The following is an 18,891-nucleotide window of genomic DNA, read 5'->3' as shown; positions in this document are numbered from 1 at the left end:
AAAAGCAACAATAAGGACAGATCACAATAGAAGGTTCTTAGTGTTGTGCTATGTGGTGGTATATTGATGTTCTGAAGAGTACTATCACTACAATTGGTGAACAAGTATTCTGTGGTGGTGGTCGGGACAATTTTACATTTCTTTTTTCAGATTCATTTACTTACTAAGAATTCTGAGAATATTAGTTCCATATGATATAAGTTTTTGTTCAATTCAACTTTGCTTATATGATCATCTTTCAGGAAAACATCATAATCCTTTAGATAATATGACTTAGAAAATGCGGGGTAATATTATTTTTGCATTTTCCGATAAGGAAATTGAGATTTATGGTCACAAAGGTCTTCATACAATGAGAATCTCATGTGGTTAGTTAGCATTGCCTGTCACTCAAATTGACATTCTCATTCAAAGGCGTGTGTGCATTATAAAAATAATCCAGAGACAACATTCCTAACAGTGTTGACAGTGGTTGTCCCTGGGTAGGATTTGAATGTTTTTTGTTTGTTTTTCAAATTTTCTCCCATCAACCTGTATTGCCCGAGGGATGTGAAGTATATGATAGATATACATATGGTCAGAGTATTTTACCTAGATACTGAATTCATGATTTACTGAGAGATCCCACTCCCTGTGGAATCTGTTTCTTAAAATGCTCTTCATGATGCCAAGAGAATCAAGCATTATGGGATGGAAGGCCCTGTATGTGGGAAACACTGAGACATTTCCATTTAAGCCTTTTTGGCTCGCTTGTGGATTGCTTGGATTTGCTGCAGGCCTGAGTTCCAGTTTCCTAATAAATTTCTGCTTTTTAATTCTGAAGTGAGTTTTTAAAAGCTCTGTTCCAGAACTGAGCATGCGCATGTGGGTCCTGTTGCCCCATTGCCAACCCTGGAAGGACCTTCAAGACTTTGAGTGATCGGCATTGATGTGGAAAGGGTGGCAGAGAGAGGAGAGCCACATAAGACCCGAAGACATGGAGAAATGTTAAGCTGGAGAGGCCTTACAATGGCATGTATTGAGAGAGTATTCTGTTCCAGGAAAACTGGGGCTCAGACAGGTTATCAGACACGAAGGTATCATCACGCTAGGAAGTAGCTAAGCTGGGTTGCTTCCCTACCTCCGTCAACCTAACTTGACCATGCCCTTTGCTGAAAGCCTTCCTAAAGATGGTGTTTGAAGATGGCTAATGATGAGCTGCAGCTGAGGCCAGCTGCCAGGGAGTTCAGTGTGACCTGGGGAGGGTTTTCTAAAGAAACTGGAAATCTGTCTCTCTCAATCAGTTCCTGTTGGTTCCAACTTTCCTTTGCAGAGGGATTGATTTAGCAGCACTTTTAAATTTGTTATATGCATTAAAAGAAAAATATCACGGAAGCTAAGACCTTCTCCTAAATGCCCTGTTGTCTTAGGAACGAGAGAACAGAGAGCAGAAGGGAGAGAGGGGCTGAGAAGCTAAGGGCTTTGTTCTGTGACTTTCTCACTAAGGGTTTTGAAAAAAGTTCTTTATTCTGCCTTCAGCTGTGCTTTCTTCTGTGGCATAGAGTTCATCATCCTTGCCTACTTCACATTCCTGCTCCTCTCCATGCATGAGAACTCATTGCAAATTGCAGCATAAATGTAACGTTTTCCGTGCTTTGTATCTTCTTCCCATGTGCAGCCCCTGACTCTAACGGTGCACAGATGCATGTAATGACGCCCTTTTCCAAAGTCACCCTGGTAGGATTTTTGTAGCCATTGGGATTCTGGTACAGATGACCAACCACACATGCTAGCACATAGCCTGACAACCTACTCAAGACTGATGTGCCGCTGGAAAGGCGATCACTAAGATTGTCAACACGGGCAAGTTTCCCAACATTCATTGATCATAAAGATAAGGGGAGTAGGCAGGGCAGTATGGTTGTTATGTGCCCCATCTTTAGAGGATAGCCTTTCACACTGCGTGGGGTCTGCACTTGATGGACCGATATAAACTTGGTGGAGATGCAACCAAGTCACAGTGATGCCCAAGGTCACTGTTGGAAAACATCAGCCTCCGCACAGACAAGGAGATCACTAGACGGTTCTCCATTCATACTGATGAGAAGGCTGGGTACGACTTGTTCTCTGTCATTAGCAGGGGAGTCACTGATGATGCTGGGTTGTTGTGTCATGATTTCTGCATTTTATGCTTCATTGTGGCTTTATAGGACCTCTCTTGTCCGCAAGAGTTTGTTGGGAAACCAGGAACATTATCTGAATAGCTGCCAACTGAATAAAGGTGGTAAATGCACTAAATGCACTGGCTGAAATATTTTGTGCAGGCATGCCCACCCTTTCTCACTGCAATATGGCATTGTCATCTCTTAGATTTATACTTGAGAACCATACAATTGAGTTAAAAAGGCATATAGCAAAAATAATAATAAAATAAAATCATGTTTGAAGTAGGTTATTATTTTGGGGGTTGGAGTCACATTCTGTTCTATACTGGGCCACATGCAGCCCTTGGACCATGTGTCAGGTACAACTAACGTGGGGAACACGTATTTAGCTGTATTCACACACACACACACACACACATTGGAATGAGTGAACTTCAGATTGTCTGAAGCACACAGCATGAAACTTGCTATGCTATCCTGGTCTAGCCTGGCTTCATCGGGTTTCAAATGTAAATGGATTCCCACCCTGAGCTTGCAAGCCAGGAGTGCTCAGCAGCTGCAGCTAAGAGTGAAGGCCTGGAAACCCACGAGACCTGTGTATGCTGGTGTATGCCTTTGAACCCTTTCTTCTTTAGGCCAAGCAAAGCGGTCTTTCTCATGAACACAAAGAGGAACAGGCAAGCGAAACTAAGCAATGAGATGTGAAGTCCACTTCTTGCTGGGCAGTGGGAGCCCAAATGGTCCCCACTATGCAGGTTCTGGCTTCAGATGACCCCTGAGCACCTGAGGAATCTCACTATCCTTTAGCTTGTCCTCTTATTCCCAATGGTCACAGATACAACGTCCAATCTGGGTGTCTATTAGGCCAAAGCACTCAACGCCCATGATTATTAGTGCCTTCCTCAACTGGGAATATAAACAGTGAATCACAGCCCACTCCCCAAAAATCTAGTGCAACATGTCCACTATTCTAAGGAGCCAAATGCAAAAAGAAAACAAATGCTCCTATAGTTTCCAAATTTTATTTCCTCTGCTAAAATGCAGAAGGGGTAAAGAGGAGGTAGGTCTCCTTTCTTATGGTTTCTTCCAATATTGGAAAGGATTTGTATGTCTGACATTCCACCCAGTGGGTCCTAAATGGAGACAATGAAAACCCCGAACCCCCATTGTTGATATTTAAAACTTAATAAACTCTTGGCCAGTTCTCCACCAGAGTTTTATGTTTGCTATTGCTTTTTAATGGTGATCTTTCCAGTTCTCCAACATGCCAAGAAGCCTCATTGTTAATCTGAAATGTGTTTTTATTAAGTAGCTGGTTGATCTATAGAGAGCTTTGCTGAGCTCTGCTACAGTGACCAAGAACTGGGCAGCCCACTGTGCTGTCAGAGTAAAGCCCCAGGCTTCATATACAGAGAGAACACACTGGGTCTAGCGTGTTCCAGCTTCCATCCCCAAAATAATCTTTGCCAGCTGTGTGGGAATCTGGACACAGAGAAGGACATTTAGAGCTCGGAACCTTTGGGTGTAAAAGATTCTCTACAAATGCACATTGGAAGTAAACAAAACCCATCAGGCCCAAGCAAGAGACTAGCGCCTGATTGCACTAAACACATCACACTGGAATCTGCAATTGGCAAGGTAATTGGCGTTATTACAGCTGATGGGGAATTTCTCATGCTGCCCAAGCTCTCTCTTGAAATAATACTGAGCCATTTAATTTGTCCAGCTCTCGTTTAGCTGATTGCTCTTTTCTGCTGGAGTTATCAAGAATGAAGGCCGGCTGCCTCTCAAAACATCAGCAGGCTGAGGCTCACAGGGGTTTCTGGCCGCAACGCCCTTCCCTTCCTCCTTCCCTCCCCCTCAGGCTGCTGTTTGTAGATGCCATGATACCAATAATGCACCAAGTTCAAAGTGGTGGAATCCAACTGATTTAATTGAAAGCTGTGTACTTTGGGTCCCCGGTTCAGTGCTAATTGACGCTATACTATGAAACCACAGTGAAAGGAAAGAAAGCAAAGCAAAAGCTCCCAAGAATTATTAGCTAAAAATATGACCAGAAACAGAGGGCATCTTCAGTATAATCCTCAAGCCAGATGGCATTACAGAAATACCAGAATTTGTCCGCATACGTTTTTCTATGGGGGATCTGTTTTAAACTTTGCTATACAAACAGCCCCTCTTTGTAGAACGGGGTCTACAAATAACCTTGGAACATCTTATTGTTTGGCTGGGAGCACACAGATTTTTGTTCTCTGTCCCCATTTTGGAATTTCTGTTCTTCCCCAGATTAGGGGCAGGCGAGCCAAACTCAGGCAGCTGTGTTTTCTCACAGTGCTGATCAGGCTGGCAGAAACAGGCCTCTCTTTGTAGTCTGTGAGGTATTTGCCCTGTCAGTCCATCCTGGATGGACTGAGTGGGAAAAAAAAAAAAACAAGAGTCCTGTGGTCAGCGTGGCCTCTTTTGTGGGTGCCGTTGCACTTGTGTGGCTCATTGGATTCACGTATTCTTTAAACACCTCTTGCCTTATTCAGATGCCTAAGAAATTGATGCCAAAGGTCAGCACACAAACCCCTACAGCCCCTTAGGCTCTAACGTGGTCTTCTCCTGAGCACCCACCCCAGTGCTCTTTAGCGTGCTTCCTCACTGATACTCCTGGGCCGTGAACCAGGCTCTCAGGCATTCTTCCGCAGGGCAGGGGTCAAAGGGAATTTATGGAAATAAGTTTAGAAATTTCACTAAAATAAATAATGGTTTAAGTTAGATTTTGATATTTTATAGATATTTCTCTTCCCCAAATAAAAAGCTGCAAAGTTAACTTTGAAAGTGTCTTAGGTAAGAAGAAGAAGAGCCATGCTGAATGTACTTGTGGCTGTTCTCCCAGGCCGATGATCCCTGTCCATCCTAGCTGGAAACAGTCCGTTGCTATTTGGGGTTCCGGTGTCTGCCATTGCTCACTTCAGATGGCAGGTGCCACGAGAGGACAGGTGGGAGGCAGAGCAGTCACTCCTGTCCTTTGTTTGCTCTGAGACTATGGTTCTCGTTTTCCTTTTGGGTAACAGCATCCTCTGACCATATTCCTTTGGGAAATTGCAATCTGTACTCTAACTCTGACATCAGGTATCTGTGACTAATTTTAATTATGTAAAGTTATGAGAGCAATAAGAATTGCAGGGCTTACTAGATGCTTAACACGGTTGAATCTTACCCAAAGTAGCATAGGATAGGTGTCTTTCCAACGAAGAGATCTCTGGTCTCATAAAAGTAAGAATTTTTTTATGGAAGCCCTACCACTAGACTCAAATACACACACACACACACACACACACACACACACACACACACAATCAGTTTAGGCCCATCATTGATTGGCCTTCTTAACTAACCCGTTGATAAGGCAACGAGACATGTTCTTTTTGCTCTTCATACTGGGACTCCAGTGTTAAGCCTTGTGAGTTAGCAAGCACAAACTTTCCCTGTTTCTATGTGTAGGCAGCTCTGCATTGCTCATGTTTCTTTTGATGCGTGTTTCACTGGCTTGAGTTGAGATGGAAGCATGGGTTTTGCTAGAGGCTCTGGTACATACACTTTAGACAGCTGAGAGATGTGAAAGGAGAAAGAAGCTCATAACTGAAGTTTAACAGGAGGGGAAAGGGTGACCATTACCAGGACATGTCAGAATGCTGCCGTGGAGACAGTCTAGAAGGAACAGAGCCTCTGCCCACCAGCAAGAAGATAGCCAAAAGAAGCCACTAGGGCTAGATAAGCAAGCTGTTCCCAATAAGACTCTTCTCTTAGGGCTCTAACACCTTTCAAATGGGCCTTTGTGTGGTAGAAAAGAAGGGAAAGAGGTGGTGAAGTAAGAAAATAGAAGCAGATGCCAGGCAGTAGAAGTAGAATAAATGTTCGAAGCAAGGTCATTTATTGGCTGGAGAGGTAGCTCTTCCTCATGAGGCAGACTGGGAACAATCCTTCTAAAGAAATTATGAAAATACCCCTCAGAGGAATTTGCATTTACTCTATGGTAGTCATTCTCAAACCTTGAACCATGGAGGCAACCCAAATATTATAGTAAATATATATTCACACGGAGAAATGAGGCTGTGTGACTCATGCCACAGAGAGCAGATGTTTGAGATGTCCAGGCTTCATGACAGAAGCACCACGAGGGGATGTTTAAGATATCCCCACGTAGGCTCTTTTAGGCATTAGGAAGAGAAATATAAGACCATAGAAACGAAAAACACAAGGTCAGGAGAAGGATAATTAAACCTTGGGTGTCTCAAGGGATTACAGGTATTATCTCATCTTTCCTTCTTGTTGCTAAGGTTTCGTGTTTTTGTTTTTGTTGGCGAGAAGAGAAGACTCCAGCTAAAAGAGCAGAGATTCCATTCACAGTCAGTTCCCATTGTTAGTCCCTCACTCTGTTTTATTTCTCTTCTGCACAGCTGATTTAAGTCAGCTGCTAGAAGCCTACATTCTATTTGGATATCCTAGCAGAGATGGCCTGCGCTGATTCTATTGATAAAGTGGAAAATACCTCTGTGTATGAATAATCCCTTCCTCTTTCCACGCTCTACCTGTTGTTTATTCATTTTCCTGGGGGGTGAACTCTTCAACATTTGGTTTGCTCTAAGTTGGGTCCACCTGCAGATGCCTCTCAGATGGTCAAAACTCCTTGGCAATCAGAAACAAGATACGCACCGAAGTCTAAAGAGATTTAAATATCCCCAGAGAACTTATTAAGCCTTCAGAAGATCCCACCCCCCGCCCCGAAATGGCAGGCTCTCTGGAAAACACCTGGAGAAGTTTTCTCTCCAGAACCAAATGCCAATGCTGTTTTTTTTTTTTTAAAAAAAATGCTAGAAACATTGTCTAGCAGGACAAAAAGTATATGTTGATAGCATGAACCTCATGATTTCACGTATGATAAACAGTCATGTTCATCAGAGTTTTAATACAACGTATATATTTACATGTGATGCTTTGTTAAATGGTCTGTTATAATCACAGGTATCTATATCCATTAGGAAAATATTAAACTGTTGGCTGCCTTTAGAATCACAGAGAAGGATGTCCACGTTTTGTCTAGCTGCTCTCAAGGTGTCAAGAAAGATACCTCTCCAGGTAGTGCTATTTCCTCTAGAGGAGTAATATTCACAATACAAAGATGCAGCTATAAGCTCACAGAATAAAAGAATAAAAAAAAAAAACACCACCAATCAAATGCTCTACTTTCATTGAAAGTAGCAAATAATGACAATAAAAATCAGAACAGAGTTTCCCAGTGATTTGTAGTGAAGCACTTGACTTCCCCTCTAACCATTGTTTTGCTATGAATATTGTAAAATGTTAGAAAAGTGTTTTGCTGATAAAATCTTCAAATTTTTAGATACCACAGAAGCTATCAGATTGCTGTAAATGTTTATAAACTCTTAGCGGTTAGCCCTTAATCCTGTGGACCAATAGCAGACTCTGGGCAGGTTACTCTAGTGTGTATCTGATGCTCTAAAAAAGCCTCCCCAGTCTCCCCAGCATGATATAACAGCTGAGTTAATGTCCAACCAGTCAGATGAAAGGCCTTCAGAATAAAGCCACATATTTCTAAAGCAACCTCCTCAGGCAGGAGGACTCACAGATGCACCTTGCTGCAGCAGGCAGGGGATAAGGCAGGCTATCACACATGTTCATTCTCTCCTAGGGGTAGCTTAATAAAGATGGACCATTTAGATACTGCTATATCCAGAAAAGAACCTAGAAACAGCAAGACTATGAACTCAAACACTGGTTAGTCTACAATTTGGGGCAAATTTCAATTGTTGAATGGAAATAGCAGGAGATGAATGTGGGAATGGGCTGCACAGAATCCATGCTCAGTCAAACTTCCTCCACCCCCGAGGTGGTGAACTAGGATATCAGCTAACAAGGCTGCTATGGGAGGTAGACTTCAGGGGGCAAGTTGAATCCATGGCATGTTCCTGGCACAAGAGTCTGTTTGGATAGGAGACTCTTCATACCCCTCTCTTCCAGGTTTCCTTTTGACTGAATTCTTCAGCCTAGAAACGGGATCTCCACGTATTACATGTAGAGCTTCTGAAAATGCTTATGTCTAGACCCGTCTAGAACAATGCAAATCCAGCCACAACAGTTAAGCCTGGACTTTTGTGTTCTCCATAAGTTCCCCTCGCAGTGTTTTCACTCGTGCTAAGGTAGCTCTCAGTTTTAATGTGTGGCGTGGGAGCAGCGAGAGCAAGCAGGCAACAATAACAGAGTGTTCTCATGTATTGCCTGGCTCTGAAACGGTTCCCTTCCCATTGGGAGGCTGTGTACATTCATTGCCTTCCTCACCTCAGTGTCCTTTACTGTAGAGAGGCAGTCAACAAATGGCTGTCCCTCGGGAGTTTGGGGAAAAAGGAAACTAAAAGAGCAGAAATTCTTTTTCAAATTTGAAGAATTCAATTTGCTTTGTACTGGTCTTTCTACAATCCTGAGATATAATAATGTCCTTTTCTTGGAATTTGACTAAAAAAATTCTGTACGATTTATGAAAACAAAGACAAGTATATCTTACCCAAGGCAATTCTCTAAGCCACGGAAATCATGTCTATATTAACTTTACCTGTCCTCTTGACAAAACCTTGGGTCAACTGAGAAAGAAGTCTCAATTAAGGGATTTCCCAGACCACACTGGACTGAGGACATGACTGTTGGGGATTGTCTTGATGGTTAATTGATGTAAGAGGGGCAGCCCACTGTGGGATGCTTCATTCCCTGGGCAGGTGATCATGAGCTGTATAAGAAATCTACCTATGCATGAGCTTGTGAGCCAGCCTGAAAGCTGCATCCTTCGTGGTTTCTCTGGTACTCATTTGATCATCAAGAGAATTCTCGGGCAAAACTTAAAGCTGTGTGAAATAGCAAGCGATCCTGCATGTGAGTTACTATTTGAATTTCCACCCTGATTTTCCTCAATGATGGACCATAGCCTGTAACCAGAAATAAACCATTTTGTCCCCAACATTGTTTTTAGTCAAAGCATTCCATCAGAGCAACAGACGGGAAACTAGGATACCTAAAGTAAGGTGGATAGCATACATGGTTAAGAACATTGATGTTGGAGTGAGACCTGGGTTCAAATATCACCTTTGTCATAGGCCTTATAATCCTAATACCTGTGTCTTTGTCTGTGTTTTTATGAATGGGGATAAAATAGTTACTGATCCAACATATATCGTAATCATTAAATGAGATGATACATTCAGAGTTCCCAGAATTCCTAACACCAGGCATAAGGAAGTCCTTGGCATACAGATAGACAAGCAAAGGCAGTGTGAACACATAGTAACACGTTTTGCTTCAGGTCCACAGGAGCCTGGTGCTCTGGAAATCAGAGCTACACCTCAATGTTTTATCTGTTGATGCTGCATCTATGGATAGATGGCATCCATTTACAGTCAAATCAGATAGTGGTGACTTAGTTCTGACTGCAACAAACTGACTATGAAATAGTGTACCTATGCTCAGAAACATCTAAATATGGATGAATATTAGAAAGTACTAAGGGATTAGCATTTGTTTTGACAGGGATGACAATAGCTTATGATTGTTTTTAAAACCCATATTAGTTTGAGAATCTTAAATGAGTCTTTGTTTTATAAGTAAAATGAAATGATTGAGGTTTGGTTGAAAATAATCCCCATGGCAGTTGGGTAGCTCGGTCTGTTTGTGGGGTCCTGTCCCTGACACATGAGCTGGCTCTGTGGAACCTATTTCCTGTGGAGGGATGCCATGCCAGCCTTGATGTAAGGGGGAGGAGCTTGGCCTTTACTCAACTGGATATGCCATGCTTTGTTGACTCCCATGGGAGGCCTTACCCCTTCTGAATGGAGCAGGAGGAGGAATGGATGGGGGCAGGGTGGAAGAGAACAGGAGGAGAGGAGTGAGGGGAAGCAGTGATTGGTATGTAAAATACAAATAAATCTCAAAAATAGAAAATAATCCCCATCATTGAATACAAATTAAATGAGAATATAGGAGAAATAAGACTGGTAAACCAGTGCTGACTACTGAAGCTGACCCAGTGGTGTGTGGAGGTCAGTTTATCTCAGCTCTGGAGAGTTAACTAGCAGTGACTTTGCCAATGGGAGTTCAACCACTAATAGTCTAAAATTAATGAAGAGGGTATAGAAACTACAGAAAACATCAATGACACCAATAAGTGCCTTCATTAGAGCATATCAGTGTGTCTGTGTCTGTCTGTGTGTGTGTACAAATCTGAGAGATATAGGAAAAATTTTAATATGAGGAACATAAAAGTCTCTGTCATCTAATTTTAGAATATTCTGCCAAAAATATCATATTTATGATATATTACATATATTCATAATGTAACATGCATATGTGATATGGTATATATTATAGATAGTACATCTGAAAACTTCAAAACAGTTAATTTTTAAAATTCAACTACTTTTATAGACCTCTAAGACCTGAAAATTGGCTCTAACTCAATTCTAATTTTTTCTTTTCTTTTCTTTTTTTTCACCATAGTCCCTTTTAAAGCAGACAGAAAAGTCAGCGCCTCCTAAACTCAGCCCCAGCACTGCCACTCTGGGTTAAGCTTCATGTAGCGTGCACCTGCCTGGAATAAGGCTTCCACTTCATAGTTCTTCTCTTCTCTCCTGCTTCAGGTAAGTGACGCCTCTACTGGGAAAACTTTCAAATTTGTTCTATAAAAATATATTTTGTTCCTTGCCAGCATTTTTACTTAATTTAATCTGTACTTCTTCAATGCAGGAAATACCCATTGTTCACACAAGGTTTTTTACTGGTGGCTTTCTGGTGGATTGTCTTATTCAACCCTCATAAAAAAAATCACATATGCCGTGAGACTTTTGTTTTTTTTTCTTTTTATAAGAAAAAAGTAAGCATCAAAGCCACTGGATGTCTTTCCCAGAGTCATACAGATGATATTCTTGGTAGAACATTCTAAAATCTAGAGAGTAGAGGGGAGGGCTGCTTTATGCAGCAAAGAGATCACCATGCAAAGACCTTACAGGGTTGCTTATTGAGTTTTGGTGGCAGTCACGTCCTATGGTCTCCACACTACAATGTTTTCCTGTATGACTCAGATCTGTGCCTGTGCACCCTTGACCATAGTAGCGGTTACCATTTTAGAAATGCATTATCAATGACAGTTCATATGTTGCTCATACATGTGTCTCATCTTAAAGTCCTCTGTTCTCTCTAAAGGAAGGAATGCCCCTTGTGACGATAGATTGTTTACAGAAGGCAAGGCACAAGACTTACAGTCTTTCCTCTGGGAGCAGTGCTTGTTTCTGAAGTCATGGTCCCCCAACATTATGGTTGGACTTAAAGGGTGGGTGCCCCATTTGGTACCCTCACTACCGTAATCTTTCTACTATAGTCCCACCTGGGCCCTGACAAGCATGTGCACAAGACTGTGGGCTTTGGGACAAAGCCTAAGCAACTGTCACATCTTGGTAGGAACTAGCAAGAAATCCAAAAATAACATGAACACATGTATGCGATTTGTGTATGAGATGAGAGGACTTTGTCCTGCTTTAGACTGCGGGTGAGATCTTAGCCTCTCAGGGCCGGTGTTCCTAGTGAGAATGGGCTGGTAAATGGAGAAAGGGAATTGTAACAAGTGCATGAATAACCAGCCGCGCCATGACTTTCCATGGAAAGCATGCAATGAAAACAGAAAGTCACAACAAAATGGAACGTGTAACAGTGGAAATTCCAAAGAGATAAACACGACTGTGTAGAGCAAAGATAAATGACCACGCCCAGATGCCATCATCTGGCTTCATGCTTCTGTGGTAGAAAGACAGGAGGCTTGTTTGTTTTTTTTCATGCATCACAAATTTCTACTTAAAGCTTTTGTGTTAGGGGAAAGAATGAGAAAAAGAGAGAGCAACATTTGTATTTATTGGACTTTCACTAGAGAATTAGATGCCAAATCTTTTTCTCTCTCTCAAGGATGGAGAGCATTCGTCTCACAGGAAAAAATGTGTGCCCTCATTTCTGGTTACTGAAGACTAGAAATGGTGGTCCTCAAGTGTGTCTGCTGCTTCAAAAGTCAAGAGTGGAAAATTCGGTGTAGTTTAGGCGTAGATGCCAGAAGCTTTTCTGTCTATGCTTTGAAAACTGCTTGAGATGGCACGCCTACTAGCTCTTGACCTCACACTCTGAAAGACAAGTCTGCCTGTGGTGCTGAGGCCAAGTTCCCTACTTTGGTGAAGACTACCCATCCTTCATGTGTAGTAGCTTAGAGACCCAGGCGCTGCCTGGAAAGATACACCCAAGACTGAACAAGGTACATAGGAAATCAACAGCAAAAAGGAGAATTTGGTTCCTTATCCTCCACTGCTTCACCCAAATGGAGAGAGAACAGATACAGACAGAATGGTCCAGCCCAGCAGAGTTACCACTCTGCACTTAGAAGTCATTAAACTCAATAAGGAGATCAGACTATGTTCTTTAGGAAGATGCAACAAAAGCTGGCCTTAGCAAAAGTTAGATTACAGAGAAGCTAATCAGTCCTCCCAGCAAGGGGTCCTCCTGGTTCCTACCAACACACAGGGAAAGTTCCTGGAAATGCAAACATCCATGGATTATTGCATGGAGCCTGCTTTCAGCTTCTATTTGGAAAAGTTCCCAAAGGCTGGTGCCGACTTGAAACACACCCCTGCCTTTTGGATTTAAGACTAATACTGGAAAGTTAACTTTGATCTCAACTTAGTAGACAGCCCAAAGGAATCACAGTACTTTCTGGCCTATAAATGGCAGCCTGAGAAGTCATAAAGTACACTTTCAGTCTTAGGGGATGACATCAAAGTGGAGCGGTGTGGAAGAGAAACACGCAGGGGAGTGAGCCGTCTGCATTGGAGACTGAATGCGTAGGGTTGCTCGGACAGTGCCTCTCTAGGATCCTGCCTTCCAAAGCAGTAGACCAGCCAAGGAGGCCTACCTGTGCCTGTTTCCTTGCTCGTTTTAGATCTATGATCAGGCAATATCTCTAAATAATCATGGGAAGAATGTGATCATGTCAGAAACATGCCATGGCCAAAACACATGCACATGTAAACACTGTCACACCCATGGTCACTCACTGACACTCACTGACACAATGCTCACACCCTGCTCTCTTACATACACACCTTCCAGAAACTCACTGTGCACTATCTTCTTTTGGTACAAGCAAAATAGCCCCTCCAATGACGCCTTTTCTACACTTTACAAAGGGACTATAGGCAAGTCTGGAATGCTGAGAGCCGCAGAAACAGTCATCCTTAAGGAAAGACACCTAAATTGGTTATCCAGTACCAATGGGTCAGTCGTACTGAAACCAAGGTAACATTCTACAGTCTGGGAAGATTGTAATTATATATTTAGGATATATTTGTACATGCACACATATAAAATAATAGAAAGAATATAATCATGTCACTAACATTTGTTTATATATGTACATATGTATATGTACAAAAATAAAGAAATAGAGGTCATTGATTAGATAGTGAATTGGGGTCAGGGTACATGGGAATGGCTGAAGAGAGGAAAGGGAAGGTGGAAATGATGTAATTACATTCTAATTTTTAAGAAAGTAAAAAAATACATAGTTTAAAATTGAATTTAAAGTGAAAAGAAACCTTTAGCTGTGATGTCACTATGTGGAAGAGGATCACGGAGGTGAGCGGGATCATGGAGGAGAGTGGGATCACGGAGGTGAGCGGGATCATGGAGGAGAGCGGGATCACGGAGGTGAGCGGGATCAGGGAGGTGAGCGGGATCAGGGAGGTGAGCGGGATCACGGAGGAGAGCGGGATCACGGAGGTGAGCGGGATCAGGGAGGTGAGTGAGATAACGGAGGTGAGTGGGATCACGGAGGAGAGTGGGATCACGGAGGAGAGTGGGATCACGGAGGAGAGCGGGATTACGGAGGAGAGCGGGATCAGGGAGGTGAGCGGGATCACGGAGGTGAGCGGGATCACGGAGGTGAGCGGGATCACGGAGGTAAGTGGGATCACAGAGGAGAGTGGGATCACGGAGGAGAGCGGGATCAGGGAGGTGAGTGGGATCACGGAGGAGAGTGGGATCACGGAGGAGAGTGGGATCACGGAGGAGAGTGGGATCACGGAGGAGAGCGGGATCACGGAGGAGAGCGGGATCAGGGAGGTGAGTGGGATCACGGAGGAGAGTGGGATCACGGAGGAGAGTGGGATCACGGAGGAGAGTGGGATCACGGAGGAGAGCGGGATCACGGAGGAGAGCGGGATCAGGGAGGTGAGTGGGATCACGGAGGAGAGCGGGATCACGGAGGAGAGCGGGATCACGGAGGTGAGCGGGATCACGGAGGAGAGTGGGATCATGGAGGTGAGTAGGAAATGGATCAATTGTGATTGTCTTTTGCTTTTGTTTCAGATTCTCTCAGATCCCTTGGAAGTTTGTTTGCAAATGTGAATAGCATTTAGTTCTTTATTGGTTGTCAATGACTGGTAAGAACGCCATATGGGACAACTACACATCCCCTAACCCTACTCTAAATCCACTGGATTCCCTTTAATTGAACCCTGTGTTAACTCCACCTTCTAAGCATCTTGACCTAAATGTGTTTTGTTTTGCTTTTCACTACATTCATGAAATCAGAGTAGAAAACAATCATTTTGTCCATAGTGAGACAAGAGAAGAACCGGAGAGACGGAACAAGCACCGGGTCACCCTCCCTTCAGTCCCAGAAGTTAGAGAAGCAGGAGGTCCCCAGTAAAGCTTTAGCCCTTGGGCACAGATCATGCCACTCTCAAACTACATCAAATCAGGATGCAGACTCACCTGTGTTTGAAATCCTTTGAGGTCACTGGCTGCAAGGTCACTGGCTATGAGGAGCTGAAAAGAACAAGGGAGGGTTCGTTACTAATGTTTCTCAATGTTTCCATACAGCATTCCCAAGACAACCCACCTGGAATTACCATAGCCCAGACCAACACCTCAGCCACACAGCCACAGAATGTAGACCCCAGATGCTCTGAGCTTCCATAGTGTGCCCACAACCTCCTTGACTTCCCCCATATCCTCTTGGTGCCATCTGCTACCCCTCTTCTCTGTGCTACCCTTTATTCCAAGGGTCTTGAGTTAGGAACCAGAGCGATGGATGAGGGTCATTGGCTCACAGAAATTGTGAGGAATGATGTGTGCCCACAGGTACAGCATTTCTTTAAAGAGAAAGTCTCTGGCTATATTTCTATTTTCAAAGGCTTCCATGATAAACCAAATTAGGAGTGACTATTTTATATGCGGTTAAAGGTACTTCTAACATGCCTTTTTCTTTTCTTTTGTTTTTTTCTTAAAGCCAGTGAACTTGACTAATTCTTCCCACCAACATGGCTCAGTGTACCTTTATTGTATATTGCTTGTAATTTTATATTCTAAGTGTTCATAGCTTATGGTTCAAACAATTATACATAGAGAAAAAAATTCAATTCCAAAGTGTGTCCCACATACACACACACACACACACGCACACGCACACGCACACACACACACACACAGAGTCTTTATTTAATCAATATAGTAGGGTAACGGTATAGTTTTCAGTCCTTTTTCATCTTTTTTGGGGGGTGGAAAACCCTCGATGATAACATAACATTAATTAATGAATTACATTCTTGCTGCTGCTAAGCGCTGGGAAAGGATTGGGTAACAAGAGAAAGGACAAGAGCCTATTTTAAGGAAAGGAGTATGACGGTCAATGCAGGCCTGGACAGTGTTGGGAAAAATACACAAGAGCTCATATTTGCTCTAGCAATATTCTGTTTCATTCAAGGAGTAGAAGGAGCCCTTCTAGGCTCTGGGGTCTTCTGTGGGGCAAAGATTTAAAGGATTTTCTAGAATTCCCAATGGCTCCACCATATGTGGGCCTAAGAGGGATTGGACCAAGGACCACACACTCTGCTCAGCCTTGGGGTTGCCATGTCTGTGGGATAGAGCCTCATCCTGGGAACAAGCCAGCCTGGCTCCTCTAGTTACAATGAAATAATCAGGCAGCTCCCTATTACGCCAACAGCCCAGATACATAGCTCAGATACAATAAAAGACTCAATCCTTGCCTTCAGAGAGCACCATTTACAGAAAATGGAATACACACACACATCTATATATAAAATTCATTTTGAAAGTTATTATCCAAAATAATATTTTAATTTGGCATTCTCACATGTATGTGCTCTACTTTGTTTTAATTTATACCTCTTCCTAATTCACACAAATCCTGAGATGGAAAGTATTTCCATACTATCCATGAGAAAACTGATTAAATTAAGCAATGTTTTCTAGGTGTTGCTTGAAATGACATTCATTTTGGGTTCAAACTACATTTTCCCAATGATCATGCTTTTCCTCCTATAAGGTGTGTATGATGTGAATTTCAAAACATTAGAGACATTTAGTAGAGTCAAGGTGGGCAAAGGAAAAAGGCCAACCATCAGAATATTAATCAAAAGAGCCCCACGCAGTAACATAAGGTTTATGTCCTGACCAATGACGCTTACCTAGCCATTTCTCCAAGGCACTCTTGTTTCTTGGTAATGACCATCTACTCTCCAAGACTTATCAATACAACATAAGCCTTTAACTAAATCAGGCAAATGCAGGAAAGTGACAGACAGACTTCATATAAATATGAAGCCACTACGTGCTGCAGTATAGAAGGAAGTAACCACACAAGCATCAAAATGTAAGAGTCATCTCATCAATGCCCCAGGTCTTTCAAAGTCAGCCAAGAAACACCACCTACCCATTGGGCTTCCCAGGAGGGCAGAGACAGGGGACTAGACTATGCCCCTCTCTGCTCTGAAATGCTGACACGGAGGGTAAATTACAAGTGGGTTCACAGTGTCTTCAAATGTGGCTCATTTCTTCACACCATGGTGGAGGACTGAGAACTGAGCAGATCCATTTGTATAGAAATCCAGCAGGCTTGATTACGGTTTGTTCGGTTGCTTTGGGTTCTCAACAAAGTTAAAGTCTACCACATCCAGCCAGAAATCTAAATTCTTCCCTGTCTCTTCTCTCAGAAAGGAACCAGATGTGTGTAGCTCAGTTCTTAACGTCTTACATTTCCATTTTGTATTCTGCATATATATATTTTTTAAACTAACAAAACATGCCCAAAAGATATGAGTGGCACAATATCTTCTGCAAATTCAGTACTTTGTAATGTGTTAGGTGGGGTCTGAACACACAGTCACTAAATAACCTATTGAACATCTGACTTGAAAGAAAAATGGGAGAGATTATCAACCTTGAGGGGAGGACAAGAACCATTCAATTGCTGGGTCTGGAGAAGAATGGGAGACAGCTGAAGATATCCTCAAAGCTGACAAAAGGACATAGCACTCAGCACCCAGTCCATATTCTGCATGAGGAGCCTCTCGGCATTACACCGAATCTATGAGTTCCCATGATAGAAATAAGTTCTTCCCCTTTGTTCTTAGTTGTAGAACAGAATATTGGCTTATACCTCAGTGTTGAAGTCATGGGTTAAGTTTTAGGATGTGCGACATGCAAGGAAAGAGGCTAAACAGCAAATGGATTCACCCCCAGCTGGGAAGAGGGTTCCTGTTTTTCTGCCCGTGCAACAGTGAATTGCCCAATGGCCCAGAGAAGTTCAGATATGCCTGTCTACCTCTTTGGAGTAGGACACAGGGATGTGATGTCAGGAATGGTGGAGTTGAAGTAGAGTTTCAATGTCTCAATTCTTTGTCTTTGAAGATGCCAAGTATTTCACTCATAGAGTCGTGTGCTTAGCACATTTTATCTGGCCTAGAAACAATCAAAGGGAAGTATAGTGGCCTCTCCCAGCAATGATCCCTGAAAGGGCAGAGTGCAGAAGCCTGTCGTGTCCCAACACACCACAAGCGTCCTCCAGGCTCTCGGGTTCTAACTGTGCTATAATCAAACACAGGGAATTTTAGGCAGAGCATAGACCCATGGTATGAATGTTCCTCAAAGTAGACACCCATTCTGTATTTTTAAAGGAGAAAGGACTGATAGGCACTTACAATGTGCTGCTCTGCTGTCAGAATTACAGGGGCAGGAGAAGTCCTCTTGTATTTCAAAATCATAGACCACCTAAATCTGGATTCCCTAAGAAGTTTTAACCTTAATATTGGGAACAGATTTAAACAGATGAAAGATTCTGGGAGGAATGGGGGTATTGTTTCCCCAGTGTGCTTAGAAGCCACTTCTGGGGAACTGAAATGAAGGAACACAACATAGAAGGTTCCTCTGTGTTCCTCTTCCTCCCTAATCCAGAGTTGTTTCACCTTTCCCAATTGTTGAATGTAGTTTCACTAAAGAACAGACAGTTTTCCATTAAAACACATAAAAAATGAGTTCTTTTGGGGGGGAAGAAAGAGCTGACAGTGACATTGTTAACATGACAACTCTTCGTGTGTCTCCTAACCCTCAGCCTCTCTGCACAAACGTCTGCTTGTGACTGTCAGCTGTCCAATAGAACCATACTGCCCACACAGAGCTGGCTGTTGGCTTCTAAGTACGAGGCAGAAACTCAAGAGATTTAGTTGAAACTGAAAGACCAATAAGATGTACACAGAGAGATGGCTCTGAGGTAAAGTGTTTATTATGAATTGTTGACAACTTGAATTTAGCCCTCAGAACTCACTGTGGAATGAAAAAAAAACAAAACAAAAAAAAAAACAACCTC

The 18,891-nt window shown here is 42.8% G+C and overlaps 1 protein-coding gene across 2 annotated transcripts in view; it reads right to left on the bottom strand.

Moving 5' to 3' along the window:
* The window catches only part of Setbp1 (SET binding protein 1), a 343,902-nt gene that overhangs the window by 154,654 nt on the left and 170,357 nt on the right, over positions 1–18,891 (bottom strand). For both annotated transcript variants that reach the window (XM_057788674.1, XM_057788675.1), the window contains exon 3: positions 15,000–15,053. In XM_057788674.1, the coding sequence (XP_057644657.1) occupies positions 15,000–15,053 (54 nt within the window). The remainder of the gene's footprint in view (positions 1–14,999; positions 15,054–18,891) is intronic.

Source organism: Chionomys nivalis, chromosome 14, assembly GCF_950005125.1.
Source record: "Chionomys nivalis chromosome 14, mChiNiv1.1, whole genome shotgun sequence".
NCBI classification, from domain to species: Eukaryota; Metazoa; Chordata; class Mammalia; order Rodentia; family Cricetidae; genus Chionomys; species Chionomys nivalis.
The sequence above is the reverse complement of the archived record's forward strand: the minus strand, read 5'-3'. Positions and strand labels throughout refer to the sequence as shown.